This window comes from Diadema antillarum, unplaced genomic scaffold (assembly GCF_040938485.1).
Source record: "Diadema antillarum isolate AM-2024a unplaced genomic scaffold, OU_Dant_1.0 scf00000144, whole genome shotgun sequence".
In the NCBI taxonomy this organism is placed as follows: domain Eukaryota; kingdom Metazoa; phylum Echinodermata; class Echinoidea; order Diadematoida; family Diadematidae; genus Diadema; species Diadema antillarum.
In genome coordinates this window covers 426,700-447,171 of record NW_027271033.1, presented here as the reverse complement: position 1 = coordinate 447,171, position 20,472 = coordinate 426,700, and the positions used below count along the sequence as shown (strand labels likewise).

Sequence of the window (20,472 nt, the reverse complement as noted above, 5' to 3'; positions counted from 1 at the left end):
CTGCATCAACAGAGGAAAGAGGCCTAGAAACGACTTTAACAAAAAGCACAACCAGCATCTCGACGACGATAGCCGGTGAGATGACTATCACGAATGATCTGACGTCACAAAGCAGTCCCACGGAAGAGATGTCCATGCAACCAGTTACTACACAGACAACTAATCATCTAGCTTCTACTATCAGCATGGAATCTGAAACCACAGACTACTCGCCTGCCGGCATAACAACAACACAAGTTACGACTGCCCAGCATACAGAGAGCTACACCACGGCAACAACGAGCATGCCGATCACCACGACGGATTCTCGAACGACACTTCCTGCAGAGGTTATTACGTTCGCGTCAGGTCGGTATTTGTGATGATTTAGATGTTGTCAGGTGTCTTTATATAATAATATGTCGTGACTATGTTTTGTCTGTTCTATTTTCCCTATTTCACGTGGTCGTGCATAGCGGCATGCTAGCTGCACTCGAAATTGGTCACCATTGCTCAAAGAAGCGCGCAGAGCTGCTTGATGCGCGTTAACATTTGAAGTTCCTCCTGCCAAAAGGAGAGAAATCGCTTTTTGCTTGTTTTTTTTTCTTTGTGTCTACCATTTTGAAGTTGTTCTAGTTTGTAGTGAATCAGGAGACACAATCTACAGCAGCGGCAGTCAAGCCGAGGATATCAAGAAGTGACGTAGGAGACTCCTCATGCTTCCAGTATATTTCGTGCCACTCGCGTTCAAGTGTGGACATCTTTATCAGGAAGACAGCTGGATCAAGCAACCAACGAGAGGCTGTGACCACTCCCAAGAAGGACAGAAGAGAAAGAGGTGTTTTCAGTTATCATGAGAATACGCTGTAAAATTTTGCTTCTCAAAATTTGTCAACAATGCATATGGATCTTATGCATCCTCAATTTGTTGGAGATGAAATAAAACAACTTGAACTTGAACTATTATCAATACTAATATGCGGTTAGTGTGCTGTTATAAATTGAACTCTGTAGCGTTGTCCAAAATGAATGTTCAAATCTTCACCAACTTGGCTAGAGAGAACAATTTGGTGAGCCTATCATACATTACTATACACTATGCTTTGGTTCGGACGTTTCTCCAACGAAATTATTTTGGTAACTCACAAGATATCACAAAGCATATTAAAGCACACTAGATTCGTCTATTTTGTTAGGGACAACATTTGTAACGTCATTGAATTGTCAATTTTGCTTACCTTGTACATCTCCTGTCAATGTGTAACGTGTTTGTTCATATTCATCTTTAAGAAAAGTTCGACAAAATGCTGGCAGTGGCAGAAGTATCAGAAGAAATACTATAGGAAGTACATGATTATTTCGAAGCGGTAAATTATTTAGCTGGTCTAATTGTCAAACTCTTCAGCACCAACCAACCGCCGCTTCAATGAATTCTATATTTAAGCACAAAACTGTTTGTTCGATGAATTTTCACTTTGAAAGGAAAAAAAAAATACAGTTACACTGTACATATTGTAGGGCAAGTAATAATGATACCTTCATCTGTAATGCTGGCACATAGTCTTGATGCGGCTTTTACTGCTTCTAATGATGATTGTAATACATCTGGTATTATTTTTACCCAGATCACCTCAAGAAGTCAGATGAAAGAAAAGATTGCAGTCGATGGTACCAAAGAGTCGCCGATACCCTGAAGAACGCCTGGTCTGGATTACTAAGTTGATCACTGACGCGATCTTCCCACAGATCCATTTTCTGTGCGCATTCACAAATAATTTTTAATTGCCGATGTTATAAATGATCCGCAAAATAGTTCTGTGATTGCAGATTATTTACGTTATTTGATATTTCTCATTCCCGTCGTGTCATTGTTTGCGTCCATCACGAACGAGATTCGTAAAAAAAAGTCCTGATGGTCACGTAATTATTAATACAGTGATCATTTATTTTAGCGATTATTTCGTATGTGGTCACGCAATCATCAATACAGGAGGGGGCAAATAATGGTAATTAATTATGTAGGTGATTACTTCGTTACAAGTAACCGCTATTTTCTTCTGTAAAATAGGAACTACATAATCATGTAACAAAATGTCTTGTCCGATTCCGAAATCGTAATCAGCAAACATGAATCTTGGCTCATTGTTCATAATGGCTGTATTGTCAATCGATTTGATTGTGACAAGAGGTATATTTATAGTTCATAATTTTCATCTGTCACATGGATATAATTCATATATGCAACATATTCGTATTCTCCTTGAAATTACAAGTTTTTGAAAACATTCATAAAATTAAAGTGAAATTTCGACAGGAAATTATTGTAAAAGTATACCGTTTTGACTCTTTTTGCATCTTCTCGTATAAATCGTTGGCCCCTTATAGCAACCCGCGTGAATAACCACCAACCGTATTTGTCCAACCGTATATATTTGATGTGCCCATGCAAAAGATTATACATGTATTACGTTTTCTTCTTGCATGATCCAATATAACCAATTTCTAGACATTCATGACATTCTTTGTTATCATGTTATGTCGCCCTTGTGTCTAAGAGGTAACAAACGGACGTTTCTGTATTACAGAGACATAAGTCGCCTCCATCCACCTAATTAATATACATTGTGTATGTATGAGAGAAACTGCCGGCAACCGTACTGTACTAGTAATCCTTAATTATATTGGAAAGAATTTATAGTTTCAAACACACACACACACACACACACACACACACACACACACACACACACAAATGTATTTCATAAATCTATCAGGCGATGTTACTTCGACAAAAATGTTTCCCTCGATGTCTTGTAGCATGACACACTAGCGTAAAATCCGTGTCGTCATGACTTTATCACGTGTCCAAAATGATGATTTATTTTGTCAGAATTTTGCTTGTTAAATATTGCTGCAATGGGACAAAAACGAGAAATAAATACCATAATTTCCATTTATTAAGATTAGAATCTATAAAATTCTGATAGTTTAAAGAGTAGGCGCTCTGAATAAAATCTACGGTGTTTATAGCTGACTCTGTTTTACACATAGGCGATAGTTATTCTGACTCTGTTTTACACATAGGCGATAGTTATTCTATCCAGGTATGTGAACTTCACCTAGGAGAGATCCAGACATACACTTGCAACAAATGCGAAATAATTAAAAGATAAGAGTGGGTTTGAACGTATGGATATTGCCGGAGTGTAGTTCTGCAGTTCTTAAAATTTTCTTTCTTATTTGCTGATTAAATAAAGACGCACAAACACACAAGCAAGATCACAATGATTATTAGAAATCCATTCAGTCCCGGCCACGTATAAGTATCGTAAGTACTAGTAATGTTGTATATACATTAGTGTGTTGTGGTGCAAAGTAGTTAATGTATATATATATATATATATATATATATATATATATATATATATATATATATATAGTTGAGACAATGTAGATAACAGAAGATGTCGCATGAAACCGGCAGAGTTGTGAAGCTTTCGACCGTGGTCTTCCTCAGCTTTAATGTCTGTTTGTGAAACGAAATATATGTTTTTGAGCATAACAAATCTGAAATCATAAACACAATATATTAAATATAAGTTGAGCATAAGTTAATAGTTACATGACATACTTGGCAATATTTTTTGGCACTTTGCAACACATTCAACAATGTATAACTGTAAATGAGTGTATAGTGAGTATATATAGCATACAAACATATCATACAATAAAAATTATCAAACATATATCATAAATAAACTAAATAATATAATTACCTGCTAAGCAAACGTTTGCGTTGCCTGGATGTCTTGTGGCTGTCTTATGGCAGGATGTGAGTGATCATGTGATGTTGGGGGAAGGTTTGTGTGCGGTGGTGCATGTCATGCAGGAGTGGGGTAGTATAAAGAATTAGGTTCAGTGTTACAAGTGTGTCAGTCGTGTCAGTGCAGATAAAGAATTGTTAACAATTACGATACAATGAACATTCTCGTGGTCATTAACCCCTACAGCTGATTTACCAACAAACAAAATAGCAGGCATGGAACCCGGGTACAGATAGAGTGTGGATAGAGAGTGGATAGTGTGTTGCCACTTGTCCCTAGGTACATAACACAGAAATATACAATATGCACATTATTTTATGTACCAAAATTATTGCTAAAACAATCTTCATACTCTTGCCACATAATATAACGAAATTGTGTCGCACAGTATAATTTTTCTGTGTACACCTCTATCAATCTATCAATTAATCTATTCATAATTCATATTTATATATATATTCATATTAAGATCGTATATATATATATATACATATATATCCATATACATATGCATGCATACATACACATAAATATCATATACATACATACATATACATATATGATTATATAATTCCTTCTATCCACATTATATAATAACTGAGTATATAACAATACCTATCAGTTAACCAATACAACATCAAAAAATCGCAATCCTTTACAAACATTCTATCTTTTCCGTAAATACAGTCTCATTTTACATAAAACCCGGGTACAGATAAGGAGGGGATGATGTTTCAATTCAATTCAATAGTTTATTTATTTCCATCATCACAAAGAAAAGAAAAGAAAAAGTTGACATAATCCAAAGTGATACAATTTTTTTTTCATTTCTCTTACACTCGTCCAATAAAGGATTTTTTTTTCAATACAATATAAATTATACACGAATGATGTCGTAAAAAAGAAACAATGCACTTTGTCATGGCAACAAAAATAGTAAATAATCACAATGATGGAAAACAGTGTTCCACTAAAAAAGCCACGCTTGTAAAACGTGGAACACTGGAACAAAACAACAACAGCACCAATTTGTTATACCAATAAGACATATTCATTTTAAATTCTTCTATATACTATTGTACATTTTACTCATTGATATAATGATGTTGATACTATGAACAATACTTACTAGGATTTTAGGATGCAAACGTATAAACTATATAACATATCACATTTGTGGCACAGACACTATGGGGCCAGGTGTGCCAGGAAAATTGAACGGAAAGGAAGATATGCAATCGGCCACAAAAAATATAACGACGACAACAACAACAACAATAACACAATACACAGAAACAACAGAATTTGAGGAAATGCACTCAGACAGATACTGGACAACGAAGAACGAGGAAAAAGGAGCAGGGAAGAATAGAGAAGGAAAAGGAGAGGGATGGAAAAGGTCTGTGGACACACTACAAAATCTCAAGGAAAAGTGAAACATGACGGGTTTTTTCATTGAACAGAATTAACTGGTATATCTAGAAAACAAATATTTTTTGAGTTTATACTTAAATGTAATTAACTTCACAGATTCTTTTAGATCATTATCTAAGCTATTCCAAAATCTGGGTCCGGTATAAACAAATGTATTTTGAGTGTGTACAGTTCTAACTAAGGGAAGATGAAATTCTTTAGATTGTCTAGTGGGATAGTTATGTACGTGGCTGTTACGGTGAAATAAAGAATAAAATATTTTGGGTAGATGATTGCAGTTGTAATTAAACATAAATTGACCAAGTTGAAACAAATACAACTCTTTTATTTTCAGAATTTTGTGCTCAAGGAAAAGCTTGTCAGTATGTGCTCGGATATGAAGGTTAAAAACGATTCTGAGCGCCATCTTTTGCAGAAGAAAAAGTTTATCTAACAATGTCGAATATGTATTCCCCCAAGCAAGAATTCCGTAATTCAAGTACGGCAATACCAAACTTGAATAAAGCGTAATCAAAGCCGAAGAAGGAAGATAATATTTCAGTCTATTCATTATGCCTATGTTACGTGCAATTACTTTACAAATATTGTTTATGTGACACTTCCATGATAACTTATTATCAACACAAACACCTAAGAATTTAATAGACGAAACCTCTTCTAGGGGAGTAGTGTCAAATATAACATTACCTGGTAATCTATCTAAAGAATTACTGAAAAACATATACTTTGTCTTCTCAATATTCAGTGACAATTTATTTGCATATATCCATTGTGAGACATTCTTCAATTCATCATTCACTGTACTAATCAAAGTATTAGGGTCAGGGTGGGAATAAAAAAGATTGGAATCATCCGCGAATAATATGAAAGAGAGTTTATCTGAAGATCTATAAAAATCATTAATGTAAACTATAAATAACAGTGGGCCTAACAAACTTCCTTGCGGAACACCACATTCTATTTTCTTCATAGAAGAATCAAAACTGTTCACATGTACATATTGAAATCTGTCAGATAAATAACTCGTAAACCATTGCAAGGCTTTTCCGCGAATACCATAATGGGATAACTTAGAAAGAAGTATACCGTGATTAATCGTATCAAAAGCCTTTGAGAAGTCCAGGAAGATGCCTATTGTATGCGAAAATGTATCAAGTGCATGTGTAATCTTTTCCACAAAGGTAAGTAAAGCGTGGGTGGTGTTGTGATTTTCTCTGAATCCAAATTGAAAATTCGTAAATATATTACTCATATTGAAAAATTTTACAGTTCGGATATATACTATTCTTTCCAAAATTTTAGAAATTGAAGTTAATAACGATATTGGTCTGTAATTATTGACATCATTTTTCTCCCCTTTCTTATATATAGGTATAACTTTGGCAGTCTTCATTTGACTTGGTACAAGCCCAGTACTAAGTGATAGATTAATATGTTTTGCCACTTATCCCTAGGTACACGACATTGAAATAAAATATATGCCAAAATTATTGCTGACAAAATCTTCATGCTATTCCCACGTGATATAACAAAGCTGTATCGCACAGTATTATATATCATATATAATACTGTGCGATACAGCGATACAGCTTTGTTATATCACGTGGGAATAGCATGAAGATTTTGTCAGCAATAATTTTGGCATATATTTTATTTCTATGTCGTGTACCTAGGGATAAGTGGCAAAACATCCTCCCCTCCTTATCTGTACCCGGGTTTTATGTAAAATGAGACTGTATTTACGGAAAAGATAGAATGTTTGTAAAGGATTGCGATTTTTTGATGTTGTATTGGTTAACTGATAGGTATTGTTATATACTCAGTTATTATATAATGTGGATAGAAGGAATTATATAATCATATATGTATATGTATGTGTGTATATGATATTTATGTGTATGTATGCATGCATATGTATATGGATATATATGTATATATATATATATATATATATATATATATACGATCTTAATATGAATGTATATATATAAATATGAATTATGAATAGATTAATTGATAGATTGATAGAGGTGTACACAGAAAAATTATACTGTGCGACACAATTTCGTTATATTATGTGGCAAGAGTATGAAGATTGTTTTAGCAATAATTTTGGTACATAAAATAATGTGCATATTGTATATTTCTGTGTTATGTACCTAGGGACAAGTGGCAACACACTATCCACTCTCTATCCACACTCTATCTGTACCCGGGTTCCATGCCTGCTATTTTGATTGTTGGTAAATCAGCTGTAGGGGTTAATGACCACGAGAATGTTCATTGTATCGTAATTGTTAACAATTCTTTATCTGCACTGACACGACTGACACACTAAGTTGTAACACTGAACCTAATTCTTTATACTACCCCACTCCTGCATGACATGCACCACCGCACACAAACCTTCCCCCAATATCACATGATCACTCACATCCCGCCATAAGACAGCCACAAGACATCCAGGCAACGCAAACGTCTGCTTAGCAGGTAATTATATTATTTAGTTTATTTATGATATATGTTTGATAATTTTTATTGTATGATATGTTTGTATGCTATATACTCACTATACACTCATTTACAGTTATACATTGTTGAATGTGTTGCAAAGTGCCAAAAAATATTGCCAAGTATGTCATGTAACTATTAACCCATTCTCAACTTATATTTAATATATTGTGTTTATGATTTCAGATTTGTTATGCTCAAAAACATATATTTCGTTTCACAAACAGACATTAAAGCTGAGGAAGACCACGGTCGAAAGCTTCACAACTCTGCCGGTTTCATGCGACATCTTCTGTTATCTACATTGTCTCAACTATATTGATTTCACTTAAGATGACAGAGGCGTGCGGTAGGAATATCAGCATCATCACACTATATATATATATATATATATATATATATATATATATATATATATATATATATATATATATATATATATATTATATATATATATACATATATATAATAGATAGATACATTAACTACTTTGCACCACAACACACTAATGTATACAACATTGTAGTACTTACGATATTTTATATGTATATGATTATATATTTATATCGAGAGAGAGAGAGCATTATTCTTGAAGTTGTTACAGAGTCATTTAAACGCTTAACATGGTTTACGACACTTTCCTCGTGTAGTAACCCCATGGCAATAAGAAAAGTTTATAAAAGAACAATGAATTTTAGGGCCACTAACTTTCAAATCATCATCTCCAATATTGTAACATATTAACGCCAAGGCGATGGAAACGGCACTGGGAAGAAGACATTGTTTAGCCTGTGACGTACAGAGTATGTAACATATTTTAGAATATCGTAAACTATCCAAAATTTGCTAGATGACTACAACTGTGCCAGGATAGCAATCTCACAAGGAAATTTCTGAAATCTCACACGAAATTTCAGAACAGTCGAAGAAAATGCATGCGTATTATAAAAGACATTAGATATAGTTCAGTCTATTACAAAGGTCATTTATTTCACGGCGCATTTCGTATATAAAATTCATTGCAAAGAACTAACAAACACGTCATTTACACTTACAATTATTCATTCAATCTATTACAACACAAACTTATTGACGGAAAACGTTTTAGATAAATCACATACATACTTCGATACAAAAAACGTCAAGTATTTCTATTTCTGAACCATACAATTCCAAACACAAAATACCTGGTGAACAACATAAACAAGAGAGTATGTGAGGAAAACGAACAATCTGTTTACCATTCTGCTTTGTTCATTATCAATTATTAATTATTTGTCTGAAATATTGTTGAATTATGCATGAAACAACTACAACAACAAACAAAACAGAAAGTGCGATGAAATATCATGATAACAGAACATCAGGTTTGAGCACGGAAAAATAACCTTATTCGATATCGATCACACAGTGTGAATTTTGTCACAAACAATCATGAACTTGGGTGCACTATAGTTGACGCAATCCCAGAAAACTAACGACGGAACGACAAAGCAAAAACACGACATGCTGATCAAAGCATGTAACTCTGAAAATAGCTATGTAAAAATATATATCCTATGTCCCCATATTGAAATATATTAATTTTGAAACTATAAAGTCACATTTGAATTCATGTCACATGACAGGCATCTTTGTAATTTGTTCCTGAGCCATATACTATCCGAGACTCGGCAGAAAACGAATTACAAACGAGAAGATGAAAATTAAATGTGGATTGCAAATCGAGGTGACGGTGTGTGCTATATTTGCTCCCGCGTCTGTAGTGCTATACAGTAAAAGTGGCAAACAGTGCAAATGGGCAGTATGTGTTGTATGTTTGTATATGTGTGCACTTATGAGTGTGTTGACACTACTTAACAGAACACTACCTCATTTTCATCTTCTTCAAGTATAGGTTTGGGAAATAAAAGACTCCCAAGAGTATTGTCTGCTGTGTTTTCCCAAAGGTTTGTGATATACCTCATGTGCCAATTTCTCAATAATCCTTCCTTCTTGCTCCTGCACTAGCGTAATTGACTTTTATACATCATACATCATAAGTATCTTTTAAGATATAGAGAGGACATTATGAAAGCTTTGAATATCATTAAGCCTATTGCTTTAATTGCTAATACATTGTATCTTATTCATCATTACCAATTGCATGTAATATGAACGTCACGATTATCGTATCTTATTTTTACGCATCCGTACACGGAAACCAAAAAGAACAGTGAACGTAGATTTTTTTTTTTTTTTTGAGAGAGAGAGAGAAGTATAATGCGGGCAACCCTTTAGAACTTATTAGTGCATGAGTGCGCAAACTTACAAAGCACTTCATGCTATGATGTAAACTGCCATGTCGCAGTTACCAGGTGCCAGGCAGACGTCCGAAAAAGATGAGGCACTGCAAAGAATGCTCGTATGGAATAGTCCAGAAGATGTGTAGAAGTTATGAGAAATATTACCCCTTTACCACCTTCCTTATGAGACTCAGACTGACACCAGATCCAGCCATTTATCGGCGGCTTGCATTTCACGCAGAACCTGATAGCCGAGTCCGTTCCTGAGAACAAGCCGTATCGAATAATACCAGGAGAAGTTTGGACGACTTCTCGAACAACCAATTATAGTACACACTGCACAGTTTGATCTTTTCGCCGGGTAAGCGTTTTGTATATAGACAAGCTCAGTCACCTTAAAAAATCCAGGTCCATTGAAGGACATTTAAAGCATTTCATAGTAATTTAGACAAGGAAGCAGACTTACATTGTCAGTGATTTCGTGTACATACAATTATTCACATCAGTTGGTTTAGACTTTACAACAAAAAGACATGATTTTTTGCCGATCTAGAAGTATCGAAATGAATAAGGTGATTACCCCACATGAACAATATTGACGAAGCAGATACACAGGGCAGTGCTCGATTTCATAGTCATATATGCAAGGAGACATGACACATCACCGATATCAACGAGGTAAAACTGTAGGACGAGTACAATTATTAATTTGGTCTGGGATTTTGTGACGAGCCTATAGAGAGAGATCGATTCTGTATACCGAAGCCTTGAGTTTGTGTTATGAGATGGACAACCATTGTAAAGGAAACGCACTTCAAATAATATTATGCCCTTGAGATCAAAATAATGAAAGAGATTAAACGAGAAGAATGGAAGGAATTCAAGAATAATGAACTCAATATCCCCCTTGATCTAGAGCTTTTCACATAAAGACAATGCATAATCTAAATATGCTTTGGTCGTGTAAGCACTCTTTGACTCGAATTCTATACCAAATACAAGGCTCGTGTAAGCTTAATCAAGCTCGGGAAAAATCATTAAAATTTCCAAGTATTCTGTGTTTGCGGGAAGGGTCGCATTATTTCCTAAGGACCGAAAACAAACAAAAGTTTACCAATCAAGTAAATGTTTCATAACACCGGGTGTTTCTTCTCAAAATTTCAAGTATGTTTCTCAGCACAAGACTATCTAATCGGCCGAAATGAAACTAAAACACTTTAATGTGATGATAAGGGGTAACGGACATTCATGCAGCATAGTGACATTATCAACAAAGGCACTGTGAAAAGTGGTATGCCCACCTCAGGGATCAACCAAATTTATTAAGTATCATCCATAACCTTCCTCGGGACACAGGTCATGTAAGACGTTACATTATAATGAGAAAAAAAATGTACGGATAATTTCCAATATCTGCAATTCGTATGAATAACATTTAGTGTGTACTGTATAGTAATGTGTATGGCGTGTATGGCGTGGGTGTGCATGCTCAGAATGCGAGGACAAAGTGGGTCTATATACGCGTTTAACAATTAGACCTTGTTCACATCTCCATGTAGAAACAGATATGTTTCGTGTATTATCTGCTGGAGGTAATCAGGGGGAATATCGACTTGTGTGTGGGCGTGCACACATGTGTACGTAACAGATGGAGCGTGGACATAGCCTGTGTTGACAAGAGCTCGGATTCGTCATGAGAAATAACATGGTGTGTCACAGAAATGCGTTTACTTTGAAATTAACTTGGTTTGATACTATTTCATCTATGCAAAAATTTAGAGTGTTGTTATTACCAGAAATTGTATTCATTCACATTTGAACTCGCATCAAATGTGTAAAGGAAGACGATATAAAGTAAAATGTATTGGAAACATCAAATAACAAAATGGGGGAATAACGAAAACAAAATCACTCTTACACACCAAATTGTTCTATGAAAAAAGATGTTGAATGAAAATATGATAGTTGATACATACAGATGGTAACATTTTGTACTCCTATGCTACTGCGCATTTGCATATTTAGTATTTATTTTCGAACAGTATAAGTCCTCAAATGTTGGCAACGTCCTTCAAACCAGTAAAATTTAGAACTTAGTAAGAGTAAGGGAACCTATTTGGACGTATGGAATCAATATTAGTACCATTTTTCAAAGTCTTCCAACTGAGTGTATTTGGCATATCTTTACGTCCGTATACCCAGATGTCATTTCCGAACGCTAGAGACACGTCGGCTTTCCATCAAAGTGACACAGATGGTGATACCTGGTCGCGCAAAACGAGATCAGATCGTCACTGCACGCCATTTCTCATCCCAAACAGAAAGGGATTTCGTCTCAACAGCCGAATTTCTACCACCGACTTTCCAGCCTGCGGGAATCTGGCCTCATCCTCAAGCATTGTCGTCACAGCCGAGTCGTGTCTCGAGCTGTTTCAAGATGTCTCGTGCGGTGGGTCGCTCCTCCGGTTGCTTGGCCCATGACTCGACGATGAGTCGCCGGTACCAGTCGTTCTCATTGTGGTTGTCAGGAAATTTAGGGCGCATGTCATTTGCCACGACACCGAAGATGACGACATGATGGTTTTCACCAGCGTAAGGTGTCTCTCGTGTTAGCATCTGCCATAGGCTGATTCCGTAGGAGTAAATATCGGCTTTTGTTGTAGGAGCGCCGCCACACAAAAGTTCCGGTGCGCGATAACCACAGGTGCCTGTGAGGTAAGACCTATTTGTTGGACTTCTCAGCCCCTTCTCTTCAGATCCAAACACCTGTTGTGAACAACCATAGTCTCCAAGACGACAAATATCCTCCTCGTCCACGATAACGTTGGCTGGCTTGATGTCCAAATGAGCTATGCCGTGGGCATGGGTGTGTTGCAAGGCGCGAATGATATAGAGAGCAAATTTGGCGCGACGTGGTAGTGGCAGTTGTTCGGATTGATCATTAATTAGCTGTTGTAAATTTCGTTTCCCAGCGTACTCCATGATTATGAACGCACCTGCCTCGAAGTCTTCCACTGCGCTGGTCGCTAGAACGTTAACAATGTTTTCGTGCTTTAAGTAAAGGGCGTTCACTTCCGCTCGAAAGCTCTGCAACATAGCTGCCGCGTTCGTCCTCCGAGGACGCAGAGCCTTTACCGCCACTCTCTGACCACAGTATTTTCCAACAAATACTGAACCAAATCCACCACTTCCTATAAGTCCCTCAACGTGGAAGTCCGCGTTGACTAGGTCCTGATGCTGCACTGCTACATTATCGTTATCGTCCGTCACACAATGGTATGTCGTTCGAGAGGCGTGCTGATGTGTGATAATCCGAAAGTTAGCATTCATGACCCACTCCCCCATCACTAAATCCGTATTACCTCCTGTAATTCCTGCACTACGCAATCCAACTGATAATTTCCTTTTACGGTAACAGCGACAGTAGCGTTCATCTTCTGCAGAATGGTATTCTCTGTTCCTTATCACACACTCAGAATGTTTTCGTTTGATATCCAAAGTTTTCGAATCGCTTATACGAGGGCACAGCAAGTTCTCTGTGGACGTTGTCCGACGAGTCCGCTGCAAGTATGCTCTGTAGATTCGCAAGAAGGCGAAGTGCCGCGAAAGGAGACGCAAAATTACCTCAAATATTTTGGTCATTGTGCAAGTCAGGTGTCACGTCATTGTCAAGTAAATCAGGTCAACTACATCTTTGCATCGTATCCCACGAACGGTGAAGAGTGATGATAAGAATCCCATCAATGCTATTGTTGTGTAAAGGCTGAATGGCAGTACATCATGAGAACTGGTAGCAGGTGATTTTTTCATTCCAGGTCTAGACATAATCGATCAATTGAGGCTGCCCTGGAATATCAGCTGTTGCTTGAGAAAACAAAACACTAGGAAAACAAGCTCAAGTCTGGTATCGCACGAGGCCTAGAGACGAGTAGTGCCAGTGTTTGGGTTTCCAAATTATTTTTATGCGTTGATCTCATCTGAGTAAAGGTGGCACTTTAGGTACTCCAAGCCATCATCATGCGAGTTAGTGAATCCAACATAAACACATCTTCTTGTATTGAAGGTGGCGCGCAACAGCTTGTATATCGAAATCATATACCTTATGACTAAATTGTGATCGGTGTGATCCTTGAGCAGATACACAGATGTTCCCAAAGAGCAACGCAGAGTGTTCACAAAATACAGATTTATTTACAATTTTATACAAAAGAGTAAAACGATGAAGACTTTTCACAGCACAGTTTCAATAGTTTCTAAAGGTATTCACTCTCAGTGCTTCTTGAGGTAGATTTCACGAGGAATATTGGGCCGAGACAAATCATGCGTGTGGCATACTTCTTACTCACATTCCCGGCACACTGCTGACAACATTTTCATATTACATCCTATTTAGCGGTTATCGATCAGATGTAAACAATCGTAAGGTTGTTCGCCGAGTATCGTCAGAGTATATAGCAGGTTTCATTATTGCAGTATATCAAACTAGCACGAGTTGCCGATACGAATGCGAGGGCTTCTTTGAATCTTGAAGATAGTACGAGAACTGATTGTAGTCACCATAGCAGCTCATTGAACTTATTTTATTCCTTTGGGGACAGAGGTCAGTTCTCGAATCCTGATCACACTTGCAAACGATCACTTACCAAGATCAACCGTTCTGTTATGGCAAGTTGTAAGATGACAAAATTCACGTCAGGCCCAGTCTCCGTCGTATCTTGTCATCATTCCGATGATTTGATAGAAAAGTTAACATGATAATCTAATTGCGATTGTCCGAAGACACACCCACACTCCTTAAGCCCAATAGGCTGACACGACAACAGAGACGACTGCATAACTGAGCTACACAAAACATACCACTCAGAAATATTGACACAACGTTTGAATATTATGGGAACATGTTGCTCGCCCAGTTACCCAGTCAGCTGTGATGTGTGGTACCCGCATTTTTCTTACGTGCAAATATTGTTTTATGTATTATGGTATACTAGTACTAAGGGAAGACTGCGTTGAGCTGTCATCGTGCTGTCGATCACAGCTGCTATAACAAAGAGCAGTGTAAAACGGGTGTGCGTGTGTTTTGTCTAAGCCTGTGTGTGAGTGTGCATGCGTGTAAAAGAGCTGCAATTAATGCTTCCAAAGTGAACGCTCTGTATTGATTAAACAAAAACGTTTTTCCATTTTTTTTTTCAGTTTTATCATTTAAGCTGAAGAACACACAAAGCTGAGTATATAGTTCCAGTTTCATTGAGTAAGTTTTATTTCTCCACTTGTATGAAAGAAATCAGTATGACAAAATCAAACTAGACTGTAATAACTATGTCCATGCATATACAGATTTATTTTATTTATTTTTAATCATTTTTTTAAGGGAGGGGAGCAAGAATACCTAAAAATATCGAGGAGTTAACACGCAAACGAACGGTGCTTTTGTATTTCAGGGATTGAAGAAATAAAGATCTGGTGCAAACTGTTAATAAATTGTATCAATTTTTGCAAAAACACTCACACAAAGAAAGATCTTGAAACTTTGAAGGGGTGAGAGAGGGAAACTGACGCGGTAGCACCTTGAAGTAGCACCTCTTCTATCCCATCACTCATTTCTTCCATATGCCACTATCGGGACATCCTACACAACTGCGCACTCTTCATTGGTTTATAGATGGCGCTATTAGTGTCCCTGTATCGGTCTCGTGAACCTCTTTTGCGTTGTGTCGGTCTCGCGGGCTTTGTTTGCGTGGTGTCGTCTCGTGAGCCTGCCTTGCTTGGTGTCCGTCTCGTGAGCCTAATTAGTACGATGTCATTATGAAAACCAAAAATTGAAGCTACACATTGTTCTTGTTATTTTCCCCTTTTCCCCTTTTATGACATTAATGCAACACTCTGTAATACACACTTGTAGTTGACCTATAGATGGCATGCACTGTTCATTCTGTCGGTCCAGTGCCGTGTACGGCACTGTGTCGGTCTCGTCGGTCTTCTTCGCCTAGTGTCGGTCTCGTGAGCCTCTCTTCCACAGCGTCGGCCTCGTGGACCTCTTCTCCGTATAGTGTCGGTCTCGTGGGCTTTGTTTTGTTTTATTTTGTTTTGTTTTATTTTGTTTTTTGGTAGGTCTCGTGAGTCCTTTTTTTTTCTTTTTTTTTTTGCCTGGTGTGTAACTCAGGGTTTTGATAGCGTCGAACTCACTCACGGGGCTGTATGGCTCGTGAGCTATATAACTCGTGGGCTGTATGACTCATGGACCCATTTTCAATGTAGGTCCCTTGGGCCGTATGACTCGTGGGTGTCGGTTTCGTGGGATGACCCCGTTTTACGACACGTTTTTGTAATGACAATAATAGAGTTGGTTTTGCTAAGGCCACTAGTTTCCCACACAAAATTACTGTAGGTGATGAATGGGGTAACCGTTTGCTTGTTTGTTTACTTTCCACCTGAGAAGATGGCTCGATAGCCCATATTCATCTAAGCTAAGCTGGTCTTCCATGGGGTCCAGTTGGAAGTGAGGCGGGACCACTTCACCAGGTTAAACACCCTGCTCTAAATTGACTGCCGAACATGTTAAATTGGATGCCCAAAATGAATTCGAATGAACGAGCGCAGCATATAACACGCGATTACTTGACTATATCATTCTAAATTGAATGGACGAATAGCGGAATGGCGCTTGACTTACGAAGTTCAGTTAAAAAAAAATGTTGATTAGAATGAGGTTAGAGGTAATTCGAATGCTCCAAAATGAATTTGAATGAAGAGAATAAAATTGAAATACCGAACATGTCATCTAGGCGAAATTTTGCTAAACTGAATGCAGCAATAAGGATTTGGACTGAAAAAGACGCGAAATTGGCCGGGAAAACCTATAAAAACCTACTCCATATACACCCGTGCATGATCAATGCATTTTCGATAGGCCTGCTTGGAAATGTAGTTAGTATTAGATTTGATATAAAATTAATTAATTTTCCTCTTCCACAGAACATAACGTAATACATATGCATCGTATATCATTATATATATATATATATATATATATATATATATATATATATATACATTATATAGACGATGAAGACAAACAAGTTGACATAATGCATTAGATTCCAACTTCATTTATTTGTAAACCAAATATTCGACCCTTAATTGGTTTACAAATAAATGAAGTTGGAATCTAATGCATTATGTCAACTTGTTTGTCTTCATCGTCTTCATGCTCTTATTCCAACACGCGGATAATAATACCATTATATATATATATATATATATATATATATATATATAATATAATATATATTATATTCTTGTCGTCCTCAATACTTACGTTGACGGTGAGATTGTATGACAATCGTGCCACTTCTGCTTTTTCAATGGGATGTCGTGTTCTCATAATCATTGAAAGCACTAGTAGAGTTTTACTTGTAGTACGTACAACGAGCGCCTTCAACTGGTATTTCATGCAACATGAGAAAATGAATGACTTTCATCTACCTCTCTTAAGGACTAAAAATACATTCATGTACAACACCACTGTACATAGGCCCTAAATTTGTGGAATTCAACTCCGGACTAAAAAATAAAAACACACCCTCATTGTATTCTTTTGAGTACAAGTTTCTTCTTCTTATCTTTTTTTTTTTGATTGAGTCCTACCGAGGCAGTGTTTCTAATTAATCCATAATAAACTTATTATATCATCATCCCCAGATAATGAAATGCATGCATACTTTATTTCATCAGCGCAGCTTTAAAGCACACATATAGTCAACTGTGTGTACTCAAGATCGTTTGTAATTATCGTGTATAGATGTATCATGTTATACTCTGGAAGAAAAAATGAATAAATTGGATATCAAATTGAATATCAACTGGATTGCCAAGCAGACTAGAGGAACGCATTGAATGTGAACGGGTGTGTTACTGAAGGTTAGAGAAAATATCAAACAAACTTGCATGCTTGATCAAACGGTCTACTAGTATTCGCCCTATTCACGCTGCAGGTTAACTCATTACACCTTATGGAATCCAAATACTTTGTATACAGTAAGTACTAGTATAAGGGCCTACCAAATTGTACTGGGTAAGCAAGAATCATCACTGCAGCACTATCTTGAGCCAGCCCCAAAGAGGTTCGAACCTCTTTGGCCAGCACTCTTTGGACACCCACCCTGCGCAGACGATCCTCGAGCGCACGAGATTCAGCCGCACACAGCTTATCATGATTGGGGGAAAGTTTATGCAAACGACAGACTCGTCCAATAAAAATAGGGGGGCAAAAGAAAAATAAAACACATGCACTTGAAATTGTTCTTGATTTAAGAAGTTGAATTTTCTTATAAACAACGTAAAATAAGTGTAGGATATCTAAAAATATTGAATTATTACTTGTAAGGTAGTAATATTTGTGTATTTTTTTTTCATTAGTTACCAATCTACCCTTGCAAAATTTCACCGTTTCGCAATCGCTTTGAGGAACGATCATATCGGCCAAATAAAGCCCTGCTGCGCTGCATGCGTGATTGGTGATGTAACGTGAGTCGATTGTGTGGCATCTGTGTACGTACGTTCGTACTGCGGCTACAGCTGGACGAAGGACTGAGCTCGCCGCCGCGCCGTGCCGCCGGAGCTAGCTAGCATCAACGTCACTCATCCGCCCGGATCGGATCCGGCCTCACATACATTCACGATCGTGATCGTGACGTACCCACTGTCAACTCTTCTAACCCATACAGTTTCGAGCCGCGATCGTATCGGTCGTCGCGGCATACATTGACAGCGCAAGCCACATCGATCAACTTTACTCGGGACTCGAGAAAACAACTTGTTTGGTTAATTCCCGATGGCGATGCATCGCCAACATCGGCAATCCATCAGAATAACAAATTCAGAAGAGCGCTGATAGTACTCCATTCATCATATTCATACTCATGCTGTCTCATAATCTGTGCTTGTTAACATTTTGTAACGTTAGGCCTAACGTTACACTGCTAACGTTGAGTTAGTTTAGCTGAAGTGATGCTGTCGCCACGAACTTTGCCAAGTTCTCGTCGATGACCTCGATACCAACGGTGAGATTGTCTGCCATTTCTGCTTTCTTAATGGGATGATGCCGTGTTTTCGTAATCAGTGAACGCTGTACGATCTTGGCCGAAAGATCGGTCTGTATCTGGTCGTCGGGGAAATGTTCCGCGGAGACTGCGTCTGGCTTCACGGATCCCCTCCGGATCCGGAGCCTGCGGAGGAGAACGATAACGTAAAAAAAAAAAAGAAGAAGAAGAAGAAAAAAAAAAAGGCCGGGGGGGGGGGGGGTGCTTCACAAAGCCGTTCTCAAAGTTAAGAAGGACTTTAAGACCGACTGGTGATCAGTTCTTGTGCTGAATTACTGCGATTCTGATAAGTAACGTTAGGGTACCTGTAGCACATAAGTCATAACTGATCACCAGTCCTTCTTAAAGGACAAGTTCACCTTCATAGACAAGTGGGTTGAGTGAATGCAGCAATATATAAGAAGAGTAGAACACATCAGTGAGAGTTTGAGGAAAATCGGACAATCTGTTCAAAAGTTATGAATTTTTGAAGTTTCTGCTCACTCAAGGCTGGATGAGAAGACTAGAACCCCCTACTAATTTGTATAGCTTGTGATGTCACATGAGTACAACGATGTAAAGAAAGAATAAAAAAAATTCAACCTATTAAGGATCTATTTTCACTTTTCTCGCATAACAAAAGAACACTTGACTAGACAGATGTAACGTTGTCTTAGATGGTTCTACTCTCTTTCAGAAGGCATGGGGAATACAATTACCCTTAACATTATGTCAGTAACAAGTCAAAGAAATGTGCTCTAGTCTTTATTCAAAAAGTAAAGTTTTGTGAAATTCTGTTTTTATTTCCTTTAACTTGGTTAGTTAGAACCATGGTTGTACCGTAGTTATGGGTAAACTCGGCCTAGTGGGTAAAGTCGGCCCCCAGCGCGCACAGTACAACTGCTTCTAATGCGCGCGCTGGGGGCCGACTTTACCCGCTAACGTTAGGCCGAGTTTACCCATAACTACGGTAGGCATAATCATACACTGTACCGTAGTTATGGGTAAACTCGGCCTAGCGGGTAAAGTCAGCCCCCAGCGCGCGCAGTACAACTAGATTTATAGATAGGCCTAGAGATCTGTTCTACTTGCAATGTGCGCGCTGGAGGCCGACTTTACCCGCTAGGCCGAGTTTACCCATAACTACGGTAACTGATGAGTGTTAGTCTAGTCTTCTCATCCAGCAGTGACTACGCAGATATACTTTAAAAATTCATTACTTTTGAACGGATTGTGCGATTTTCCTCAAACTTTCACTGATGTGTTCTAACGTTAAAGCTACTAATATTGCTGCATTCACTCAATCCACATGTATATGAAGGTGGATTTGTCCTTTAAGTCCTTAACTTTAAGAATGGC

The 20,472-nt window shown here is 37.6% G+C and overlaps 1 protein-coding gene across 1 annotated transcript; it reads right to left on the bottom strand.

Moving 5' to 3' along the window:
- Positions 1-12,424: 12,424 nt before the first annotated feature.
- Positions 12,425-13,675, bottom strand: LOC139721487 (serine/threonine-protein kinase mos-like). The gene has a single exon (XM_071632803.1). The coding sequence runs from the start codon at positions 13,673-13,675 to the stop codon at positions 12,425-12,427; it is 1,251 nt and encodes a 416-aa protein (XP_071488904.1).
- Positions 13,676-20,472: the final 6,797 nt, after the last annotated feature.